This window comes from Chenopodium quinoa, unplaced genomic scaffold, assembly GCF_001683475.1.
Source record: "Chenopodium quinoa cultivar QQ74 unplaced genomic scaffold, ASM168347v1, whole genome shotgun sequence".
Lineage (NCBI taxonomy): Eukaryota > Viridiplantae > Streptophyta > Magnoliopsida > Caryophyllales > Amaranthaceae > Chenopodium > Chenopodium quinoa.
The window spans coordinates 3,951,820-3,963,778 of record NW_018745286.1 but is presented as its reverse complement, the minus strand read 5'-3'; the positions used below and the strand labels follow the sequence as shown (position 1 = coordinate 3,963,778).

The following is an 11,959-nucleotide window of genomic DNA, read 5'->3' as shown; positions in this document are numbered from 1 at the left end:
AACCATTTAAAGTGCATAATTTTTACCTATAAAGTATTTGATGACAACATTGACTTTCATAATTTACAATGAATATTTCATATTTGTTAGAAGACTTTGAACCAATAAAGCTAAGAAAAAAGCGGGCCAAGAAGATTTAGGTAGCTTTTCTCAATTGAAGATGCATTTTTTTGGACCCAACAGGGTTTTCTAAAGGAAAGCCCAAAATGAAAAACACCACCTTGGAGCTTCGAAAACTTGTCATTAAATGTAGGGTATTTTGTGTATTTACTTTTTATTTTTTGACGTGAAGGGTTTTTCGTATTCTACCACCTATAAAATTCCATATTTTATTTTATTTAACCACCCCTTTTAATATTTATTTTAAAATATCATCCAAAAAAATACAAGTAGATTTCACCACCCTTTAACGGTTTTTTCTAACACTTTTGAGCCATTAAAAAAATCCTCATTTGCTAACCAAGATTTTTAGGGGTCATTTTGGCTTTTAAGTGTCTGATTTGAGGTACAAAAACATGAGAAACAATAATAATGGGAAATTTGCTACGTTTTGTGTGCTAAGAAACACCTTGGTTTGCGTGATGATATTTTCAAGCCGAGAGATTTGTGTTGTTAGATTTTTGGCGTTCATTTTGGTTTTTAAGGGTTTGTATTGAGATCAAAATTGATTAAAAAAATTATAAAAAAAATTTTCTTATTTTGTGTGTTAAAAAATATCTCGGTTTGCGTGGTGCTATTCTCAAATCGTGAAAATTGCTTGGTTAGGTTTTTGGTCGGCTTTGACCTCAAATTGGATCATTTAAGGCCAAAAATGTTTGGCTAGGTTTTTGGTCGGCCACAAGTGGGGGAGGGTCAGTCGACCGTTTTACGAGGAAGGTGGTGCAGTTTTTAGGTTTTAGAGGGGGTGGGAGGAGGGTTTCGGGGTAGGGGAGGGCTTTGGGGGGGGGGGAGGGGGAGGGGCTGAGAGGGGTGGGAAAGGGGCAGCAAGTGGTGGCTAGGTGGTGGGGTGGCTGGAGAAGGTGGGAAAGTGGAAGAAAGTAGAGGGCGATTTGGTGGTTGGGTTGGCCGGAGAAGGTGGCTTGTTTACCTTTGTGTTTTAAAACAAACAACATAGTAAATTTTAGGGATTTTTATTCCATTCTCTTTCTTTCTATTTGTTTATTTCATTTCCTTTATCCTAACCAAACGGCCCCTTATTATTGATCCACGAGTAAACCTTACCAAAACGCCCTAAAACACATCCCTAAATTCCGAAAAATGTCCTCATTATGCCATGCCAAATTGCCAATCATCCCTCAAATCTCATATGTTGTGGAAGCTTACTTGCAGTATACAAGTTGTAGTTGTACAATCACATTCTCCGTTAAAAAAACATTTTTATAAAAATAAATCGATTCATAAAATCTCAACCTCGAATCTTCCACTTTTGCAATCTCATTCAAGTTCATCGAGATCTACTTCAGGCAAGTTTCCCTTCTCTCTTCTCTCTAGCCCTAATTTAATCTTCTACTTAAATTTTTCTTGTTTTAGATTAATTGATGAATTTGGGTTTTCGATTAGTATTGGCTAATATACAGATTTGATTTTTAATTTCTTGTTAATGTTTAATTTAATTATTTTTGTCTGTTGCATCGAATTGCATTAGGATTTTGTTGTTGTTTTTATCTTAAGCAACGCATGTTATATAAGTTTTTTTGGTAGATTTCGGTTAGTTTGGGTAATTCAAGATTATTAAAGTGATTTTTTTTCAATTTATGATAACTGTAGCTGAAATTTGAATGTATTTGGAGTGTAAATTTTACAAATTCAAAGGAAATTTGGTGGGTTTTGTTAATGATTTTGTTTAATTATTCTGATGTGATTGTACTATTGGAATTTGGTTGTTTAAGTACTGTTATTTGCACTTTTTAGATCTGTTTTATTGGCCTGACTATTATAAAATGTGTATTGTTAAATTATAGGTAGATTTGATGCTGCAAAACGATTGGATTAGCTATATAGCTTAGATCAAGTTAGGTTGAATTGAAGATTGAGCTGATTTGCTGGTTTTCTATTGCAATGGCTTCTTTGGAGAAGAGGATGCTGCGAATAAACCGGGTTTTCTTGTGCTTGTTCCTATTTGCTTTTGTTTGTGATGGATTTTACTTGCCTGGGACTTACATGCACACATACTCCAATGATGATGAAATATATGCGAAAGTGAATTCGCTGACTTCCATTGAGACTGAGCTTCCCTTTAGCTATTACAGTCTTCCGTATTGTAAGCCACATGATGGGGTTAAGAAAAGTGCAGAGAATCTCGGAGAGCTTCTCATGGGAGATCAGATTGACAACTCCCCTTACCGATTTCGGATGAATAAGAACGAGTCTGTTTTCTTGTGTATTACTAGTCAACTTAATGAACAGGAGGTGAAACTTTTGAAACAGAGAACTCGCGATCTATATCAGGTGAACATGATTTTAGATAATCTCCCTGCAATGAGGTATGCAAACCAAAATGGTGTAAAGATCCAATGGACTGGGTTTCCAATTGGATATTCTCCAGCAAACAGCAATGATGATTACATTATAAATCATCTGAAGTTTAAGGTTTTGATTCACGAATATGAAGGAAGTACTGTGGAGATTATTGGTACAGGGGAGGAAGGTATGGGAGTGATCTCAGAGGCTGACAAGAAAAAGACGAATGGTTATGAGATTGTTGGTTTTGAGGTTGTTCCCTGCAGTGTCAAGCATGATCCTGAAGAGATGTCAAAACTTCACATGTATGATAATATTAATTCGATCAATTGCCCAGGGGATCTTGAAAGGTCTCAAATCATAAGAGAGCAAGAGAGAGTTGCTTTTACTTATGAGGTTGAGTTTGTGAAGAGTAGTACTAGATGGCCATCTAGATGGGATGCTTACCTAAAAATGGAAGGTGCACGGGTGCATTGGTTCTCCATTTTGAATTCCCTCATGGTGATCTTTTTCTTGGCTGGAATTGTGTTTGTAATATTTTTGAGGACTGTAAGAAGAGATTTGACCAGGTATGAGGAACTGGACAAAGAAGCTCAAGCACAGATGAACGAGGAGCTGTCAGGATGGAAGCTTGTTGTGGGTGATGTGTTTAGAGAACCCGAGCATGCTAAGCTATTGTGTGTGATGGTTGGAGATGGTGTTCAGATTACAGGAATGGCCGCTGTGACTATTGTCTTTGCAGCTCTTGGTTTTATGTCACCTGCATCTAGGGGAATGCTGTTAACAGGAATGATAATACTATACCTTTTGCTGGGAACTCTTGCAGGATACGCTGGTGTATACCTATGGAAAACCATCAAGGGAACACCCGATGGTTGGAGGTCTGTTGCCTGGTGGAATGCTTGCTTTTTCCCGGGGATTGTCTTTGTCATCCTCACTATGTTGAATTTCCTCCTTTGGGGTAGCAAGAGTACTGGTGCTATACCAATATCTTTATATTTTATCCTTCTCTCCCTTTGGTTCTGCATTTCAGTTCCCCTCACTCTGTTTGGAGGTTATCTTGGAACCCGAGCTGAGCCTATTCAGTTTCCTGTGCGCACCAATCAAATCCCCAGAGAAATTCCTGCTCGAAAATACCCTTCATGGTTGCTTGTTCTTGGTGCTGGTACCCTTCCATTTGGAACCCTGTTTATCGAGCTTTTCTTCATTTTGTCCAGCATTTGGCTGGGAAGGTTCTACTATGTCTTTGGTTTCTTGTTTGTTGTCCTCTTGTTGCTGGTGATTGTTTGTGCTGAAGTTTCTGTGGTCCTAACTTACATGCATCTCTGTGTTGAAGATTGGCGTTGGTGGTGGAAAGCATACTTTGCTTCAGGTTCTGTTGCTCTATATGTCTTCCTTTACTCCATTAATTACTTGGTTTTTGATCTCCAGAGTCTCAGTGGACCTGTGTCAGCTCTGCTTTATCTGGGCTATTCCTTAATCATGGCAGTTGCGATTATGTTGTCTACCGGCACCATCGGATTCATTATGTCATTCTACTTTGTTCACTATCTGTTCTCATCAGTAAAGATTGATTAAGGTCTACATACGATGATTGCTGCTGCGATATGGCATTATTTACAGAACAAAAGAGGAGATTTTGTTGACTATTTCTCCCATATTTGTCAAATGTCCTCCTCGGGATGGACGAAAGGTTACTAGATATAGAGGATAAGAGCATTTAGCTGCATCTGAAGACCTGATGAAGCAAGGTCTTTTTTTTTCCTTTTAAATTTTTTTTTCTCTAGCATGTATTCTCTTTCTTTTTCTTCGTTTTCCCCTCTATTGTTTAGTTTTGAGTTGTATTCTCAATAGATGTCCTCGTTCATATAACGGTTTCTACCGGCAGAATTGTACTCCATTGGATGTATTTTCATCAATTAGATATTAGACCAAATGTTTGTTTCATTCACATTCTTTCTACTATCACATGCAGTATCATTTTATTTGGGTTTTATGTTTAACTGAGCAGTTCTCTTTGTATTGTTATAAACTGCAACTTATTGATCTTGCTTGGGAAAGCAGCAAACTTGATCATTAATTTAACACCTTAAGTGCTGTCTGCAATGGGTAGAGAGGTTCTAATACATAGAGAACAGCCTTCTTAATTTGGATAATGACAGTATGACACGGTAATGAGCACTTGAACAAGTTATGACTGCAAGGTTGTGAACTGGAAAAGGAGGGATATGATATGATTCTAAGTAACTTTTTGTTCAAGGACACTAGAACCGATACCTAAGCCATGCTTGATCAAAAGCATCGCCGGAATTTGCATTTCTAGGCTACAATCTAATTATTTCATCACAGTTTGCAACATATTGAACATCAAGTAGCCTTTGAGGAGGAGCGTATGTATATGGTTATAAACAGCATTTCATTTCTTTAGGTCTACTAATAACATGTAATTGGAATTATTTTGCATTAGATCTTCTTATTTAACAAGGCAGTGTCGGTTCAAGAGCTCAATACATTACATTTACATACCTTGCTAAAATTCTGATCCTTGAATGACAGTCACATAATTTCTAATGATTTCCAAATCCAACAATGAGACGAAGAAAAGAGGGATAATCAGACAATTCCCAGTTATGTTCCTTGTGAGGCCTTGTGCTCGTCAGTTTTTAATACGTTCAGTCCTGTAGCTTGTTGAGGACATGTTGACGCCGTTCACAAGTAAGCCATCAATAGGAAATTTTATCTCTGATTCCGAGTACAGGTAGATTTCAACTATTTTGCTTTTATTTCTTTATGAACAACATATTCAAACGAATACAAAAGGTTAAAACCAGAGTATGATGATCAACCAAGCTTGAGTTTTTAGGTTATGAACCAGGATTTCAAACAGTTCAAAACTTTTATCAATAAGTTCTATAAGAACAAACATTCCCCTGTTAAAACTATAAATTTAAGATGCAGTTGGGCAGGTCTATTACATATGGAGTTATATTAAAGAAAAACAAAGATTAACTAAATTCGCACACCATTGACAATGAGTAATGTGCCAATGCGGGCATCTTCTAATTAGGCACTGATTTACACCATAAAACAAAAGGGTGCATAATCTTGAGATTACATGGGGCATTTGCTTTACATGGTTTTCTTGCCATCAGAGTTTGCAAGGCCTTGACCAATTTCCTGCAACTGGCTACGAAGGCTCTGGTTGTCCTCAAGCAACCGATCATATTCAAGAAGTAGGCCTTCAGATTGCTTTTTCAAAGCCTCTGATTTAGATTCAGAAGATTTAACCTCATCTGTTTTGGCAGCACACTCAGATTCCAAGGTCTTGATCCTAGACTTCAGGGAAGCAACCTCCTCCTCCATGGCTTTAAGATCCTCTGAACTACCATTTTTGGCATCATCAAAACTCCGGCTTTGTTTCTTTACAGCCTCCATTGTCTTTCTGAGTAAGCGGAGTTCTCTGATGTAATGATGCAACCTGTCCATCATCAGTCCAAGGAACAAGATGAATCCTGCACATTATCAATTAATTCAAATCTGCCAGTAGCCCATGATATTTGGCTTCTGTATACACATGCTCAATTTTCCATTTGGGTATGGTGGTAGTTATTTCCTTAATTCTATTAAATATACCAAGTAGGAAGACGTGGGAAAATAAGAATTAAAAAAGAAAAGAAACATAAAACATGCAATATTATTCAACTTATTTATTGACTAGGGTATCAGAAAGGATATACTCTATCTCTGCCTCATGCCTTCAGTATAGGTCACTGGATAATTGCTACAAGCGTTTGACATAATAGTTTACTTCCCATTTCCTACGGTACCTTTACACCCTTTTCCCCATTATTACATGTCTGGCATATTCAATACTGATGAGAAAATATCCACCAAAAGGGTTGGGAAAATACTTCAAATAAATAAAACCTAACAAACCAAGGAATGGCCTAGAAGCCAGGAAAATGACATATATTAACCTTCCTAAGAGGCTAAAAACAACTAAACCTAGCACATGAGGTTTCCGCATCATAAAATACCCATAAGAGTATATGAACTCAATGGTGAGAGTCCTAGCCTAGATGATACACCAAAAATTATGGACAGCATCATCATATAGTTGTCTGTCAGCAAACAAGCTGAAGCAAAATTTTGTAGCTTAAATTGCATGCTAACAATCCGTATAAAATACTACCTCCGTAATTATTAGTTGCAACTTTGGGGTATTTATTTGTGAGATATAAAATATTCCAAAGTTGCAACTAATATTTAACGGAGGTAGTAAGAAAGGACTATCAGCTGTAGCTCAGCTCAAACTAACCACCAACCCCCTCTCCCCCCCCCCCCCCCAACACACAAAAAGGGTATCCTTCTGCAGCTCTCAGATTATTGCAGAAAATCTTCAGCCATAAATCTATGCCAGCAATCTGTAAAATTTGACATATTCACAAGCAATTTCTAGATTTCACTCTGTCTCCAGCTTCAGCTTTAGATAGGGTACTTAATAGTTTTCAGGCCCATGGTCACAAACTCAATAAGCTAAACTACAGAGATTAGTGATAATCGGTCCTCTAGTGATCTATTGTAGGCAAACTGTGTATGCCGCAATTCTCACTCTTCAATGTTCTTTATATTAATTCCTTTTAGTAAAGCCTAAAGTTAGAGGAAAGCATTATATGATAATAATAACCTGGTCTCTGATCACTTCCATGAAGTATTGCAAATTCTAACCTTAAAATATGCTAAATATCAATAGTTAATGTCTTGCTTTAACTTACTATTAAATGTACTTCCTCCGTTTCTTTATAGTTGCAACACACACTTTATCACGGTATTTAAGAAAAGTGGACCTCACATAATATAATACACTTAAAATGTAGAAATTCTTATATACACCCGGGTGCACGTTGCACCCAAGGGTATTGTTTGCTCATTTTAAGGATTATTGCTCATTTTATCATCAAGTGAGCAAACAAATACCCTTGGGTGCACCATGCACCTGGGTGTATATCTCTCCTTAAAATGGGGTAAAGAGGCTGTTAGGAGTATAATCAAGTGGGCCATGTGCTTAGATAAACGTAATAATACAATTTTCACCATAAAACCTTCCTTTTATAGTGTGTTGCAACTATTATGACAATTCCATTTTAGGAAAGTGTTGCAACTATAAAAAAACGAAGGAAGTAATATTTGTTGTTATGTGTGTCACGTATTATAATATCCTATGCTTTTACCAAGTTTGTTCACAAGTTTTTTATGAGCATAATGGCTCACTGCAGCCCTCTGAGCAAATGCAATATGAGCTAGCTTGCAAAAAGTCCAATGATTGTTCTAGTGTTATACACTTTTGAATTTGAGTATGATGATGGGGATAGACCTTAAAAAGATGCTAACATAGACTTCATCTCTGGTTAAGGACTTAAAAATGGTGGTGGGCTCATAGTTTCAAATATTTGATATCCCTATGATTTCTAATGATTGAAACATATTATATTTAATCACCCCTTTTCATTCTTCAAACTTCAAAAAACACATTCCACATTAAGGAAACACTGAGAGCTGATTCAATTGTAAATGAGCAGTTTAACTAAGAAAAGTTAAAGATCAATTAATAATTCCATTTGAGTCCAATTAAACCTAAGCAGTTGAAGAATAAATCCCGCCATAACTCAGCTCAACAAGGTTTAATAAACTCTAGCAAATTGGGTTAAGCTCTTTTTAAGATAAAAAATGTCTGCCACTCTGCCTAAGCGAGCCTCTATAAATCCATTACCCACAATTCTTTCATTGAGCCCCAATAAAAATCAAGCTTCTTGTTTTTATTGTTTTATAAGGATGGATTATTGGTCTCTTTACATCAAACCTTCTTGCTTCGATAAGCAATAATCTTTAAGATGAGTGTTGAAAGCCAAAAGACCACATCTATAGCAAGTTGCTTCGATTTTATGTTGATGAATATAAAGAGGGAAAAATTTAAGAGTTAAGAAAGCTTTGGAGAAGAAAATGTTCATGTATGCCTTTTCATATAATCATATTGGTCTTATTAATGAGATGACGAAAAGGATCAGAAATCGAAGGACTTTCCATAGGCCCACAATTACTAGGTTTACAGCATGCTCAATCATTCTTGATCATATACTCTATACAACATCAATAGATCAATTTGAGAGAAATTTGCATAACACTTCTTTAGCCAAAAAAGATTGTAGAGACATGGACAATACTTTATAACAAAAAGGCAATTGATAATACATTTACAATTAAATAGTACCACAAAAAAGCATTGACCCTACCTCTATACGATGCTTTTTCGGACAAATCCATGGATTCATGAGTCCAATATAACACTCCATGATACAAGGAGGTGTTAATAAGAGTTCAAATTTTGAATTTGGACATAGAGAATAGTCAATTTAAGAAAACAATCTACTTATCAAGCAAGAAAATACACATAATTAATGATGAACTAGTTTCTTCTCGTGCGAATGGCAAGGCTTTTTAAAAATATAGAAAACTAGAGAGATGATAAATCAATATGTTACCAAATACAAAATGATGGTCTTAAAAATTTATGTCTCACTTTTCAGATACAAAAACAATAGATTGTTATATCTTGCAGATACAAACAGGATAGATTGTTATCTTGACTTTCAATTAATATGCTATAAATTATATTCCTCTAATTCGTAAATCATAGATAGTTTTAAAAGTTCAAATTGCTAATTTAGTGTCTTATTTACATTATTCGTTACTTCCTCCGTTTTTTTTTTTTTTTTTTTTAATTGCACCATTCTCTTTTTTGGAAAGTTGCATATTAATTGCACCATTTCCTTCTATGATATGCTTTATCATGTGTTCACACCACTAAATACCATTTTTCCCTTATATACATTTGATAATAACCATTATTACCTTACCTTTTATCTCTCTCCTTTGTTTGTACTCACATGGGCATTTTTGGTATCCCGCACTTTTTACCCCCTTTCTTAATTCTTGTGCCCGAAAGCAAATGGTGCAATTAAAAAAAATACGGAGGAAATATTTCTTTTCCATACATACTTCAAACACTATTAAATATACATTTTAATCAATATTTTTACAAGTTTTTTGGATAACATGATTTGGAAGGGAAGGTCTAAAGAATACAGAAACTCGACGCTGGGAAAACTTGAAATACCACACTACCCTTGCTAAATTCTCTTATTTAATATTCCTTACAATATCTCGCTCAACTTTCATCAAGTATGCAACCATGACTACATTTTTTAATGTATTTGAATATTCAATTGCTTACTTAAAAATCTTAAATAGGAGAGAGTTTGCAACCATGACTACTTCCCTCTACTTTTTTTCCTTGAACATCACTTATCATAGCAAAGCTTACTTAAAAATCTTAAAAAGGAGAGTTGGTAATTATATAAAATAGTGGATGGGGCATGATCTAATGGCTGAAGTTTAATCAAGTAAGATCAATAATCCCATAGGAGAGAGTATGCAACCATGACTACTTTTTTTAATGTATTTTGAATATTCAATTGCTTACTTAAAAATCTTAAATAGGAGAGAGTATGCAACCATGACTACTTCCCTCTACTTTTTTTCCTTGAACATCACTTATCATAGCAAAGCTTACTTAAAAATAATCCCATAGACTATTTTATACACCAAGGTGCACATAGAGGTAGGTGCACTAAACAGTAATTTTTAAATGAGCTAATAGTAATTTTTTTGCTAATTTAAAATTTTTAAATGAGCAAATAATATCAAATAACCAAAGAAATAAACACCCTTGTGTATACCTAAATGGTGTATCTAAAAAATACACTTGCAACACTTCTCTTTTCACGCTTGCTGATGCATTATTTCCATCGTTTATATATTTAATTAGCAATACGTAAAAATTGTAAATGTTAGATATTAAAATATTATAAACCGAGACGAATCTAACAAGATCCCACATGACTATATTTTTTCTTAGCAACAAATGATCAAAGCTAGTTAAAGTGGAGTACATGAATAGTGTAAAAGTCAAACTGTTGAAAACGGAGGAAGTATTAATTATCGACAACCTCTATTGAATGAGATTACTCGGATGACCTTTTACTCTACTGACATTAATACAAAAGAACAGTATTAACTAATAAAGAGTAATATTAAAAAAATGGCAATGATTGACTGAACTATCGAAGGTGAACCAATTGAACAATTGATCCTGCCTTTCTACATTGTTCAGACAACGATTAAGGTTGCAAAAACAAATATGGACCCATAAGTCTAATACAAGTAATACATAAAGATGATACATGGACACAACTAATGCGAGTTCAATCATCGAATATGGACACGAATACTAGTAAATTTAAAGAAGGAATTTACATACCAAAGCAAAAACATATAACTTATCAAATATAAGGCCCAAATACCCCTATCTAAATCTATTTACTGGTGATCATAATTAATTGAACTATTAAACTAACAGAACAAAATCACAATATTTTTTAAGAGAACTAATCAATCTAAATCCCTAAACACTAACAACATCATATAGTTCCATCAAGTAGATCTCTGATCATTCAACTACCAATTTAATCATAAAAACAATTAGAAAATAATCAAAAATCCAACAACTCAATTACAAACCAAAAACAGAACAAAAAAACCTAATTCATCATTTCACGAGTAAATAAAATACGAAAATTTTGAAAAAATCAAAAAAAAAAAAATGAAGAAGATCGTACCCATAAGAGAAGTATCGAGAAGACTGCGAGTAAACAAAACCTGATCAGTAGGATTGATAGTACCAGGCTCAATTTCACGCTGTTGAAAAGTGAGGATGCTTGAGATGCTGGTAACGAGCAAAACAAGAATGGTGCCGCCAACAGTGGTGATGACAACAGGTCCTCTTCCTCGCTTCATTCGATCTAAACCCATAATTACGAGCTTTCGCAATGGAGTTCTGAACAGAAGTAGCAGAATTACTGACATTTCTACGAAGATTATGGAGAAAAGTAGGTGAAGCATGGTTGATCAATTGGAAGAATGAAGAACCCTAATTTTTTGAGAGGAGAGAGAAACTGAAAAGAGAAAGAGGGGTTTTAGAGAGTGGGGCGACGGTTGAGAGTTTGGTGTCGTCGGCTACGTATTGTTGTGGGAATCAATTTCAACTTCAACTACTTTGAAAAGTTTGAGAAAATGAAAATGATGATCTCATACGTTTAAATTTAAACTCGATTTTGGAATTTCGGAAACGGTGGGCTTATACCAGATTACCAGGTGGAATGATGAAAGACAAAATATTTCGAGTTGGAAGATAAACTAGTTTTAAGCTTGAGCGATGTAAGGATTATTAGACGTGAACATCAATAAGGATATACTTGTATATTCTTTTATCTAACTTTTTTGGATGGTTAAAATGATCCTTATTAAATGCTCAAATAGCTTAAAGGATCCTCTTAAGACGAAAATTGATACATATCCTTTTAGCTAACTTTTTGGGTGGCTA

General features: G+C 35.1%; 2 protein-coding genes across 2 annotated transcripts; one reads left to right on the top strand and one right to left on the bottom strand.

Moving 5' to 3' along the window:
* Positions 1–1,252: 1,252 nt before the first annotated feature.
* On the top strand, positions 1,253–4,428 carry LOC110712125 (transmembrane 9 superfamily member 12). The gene is made up of 2 exons (XM_021890555.1): positions 1,253–1,463; positions 1,962–4,428. Exon 2 carries the CDS (start codon positions 2,059–2,061, stop codon positions 4,036–4,038), a length of 1,980 nt encoding a protein of 659 aa, XP_021746247.1. The 5' UTR covers positions 1,253–1,463; positions 1,962–2,058; the 3' UTR covers positions 4,039–4,428.
* Positions 4,429–5,276: 848 nt separating this feature from the next.
* LOC110712130 (B-cell receptor-associated protein 31-like) lies at positions 5,277–11,730 on the bottom strand. Its single transcript, XM_021890561.1, has 2 exons — positions 11,196–11,730; positions 5,277–5,972 (listed from the first exon to the last, which is right to left on the bottom strand). Exons 1-2 carry the CDS (start codon positions 11,476–11,478, stop codon positions 5,590–5,592), a joined length of 666 nt encoding a protein of 221 aa, XP_021746253.1. The 5' UTR covers positions 11,479–11,730; the 3' UTR covers positions 5,277–5,589.
* Positions 11,731–11,959: the final 229 nt, after the last annotated feature.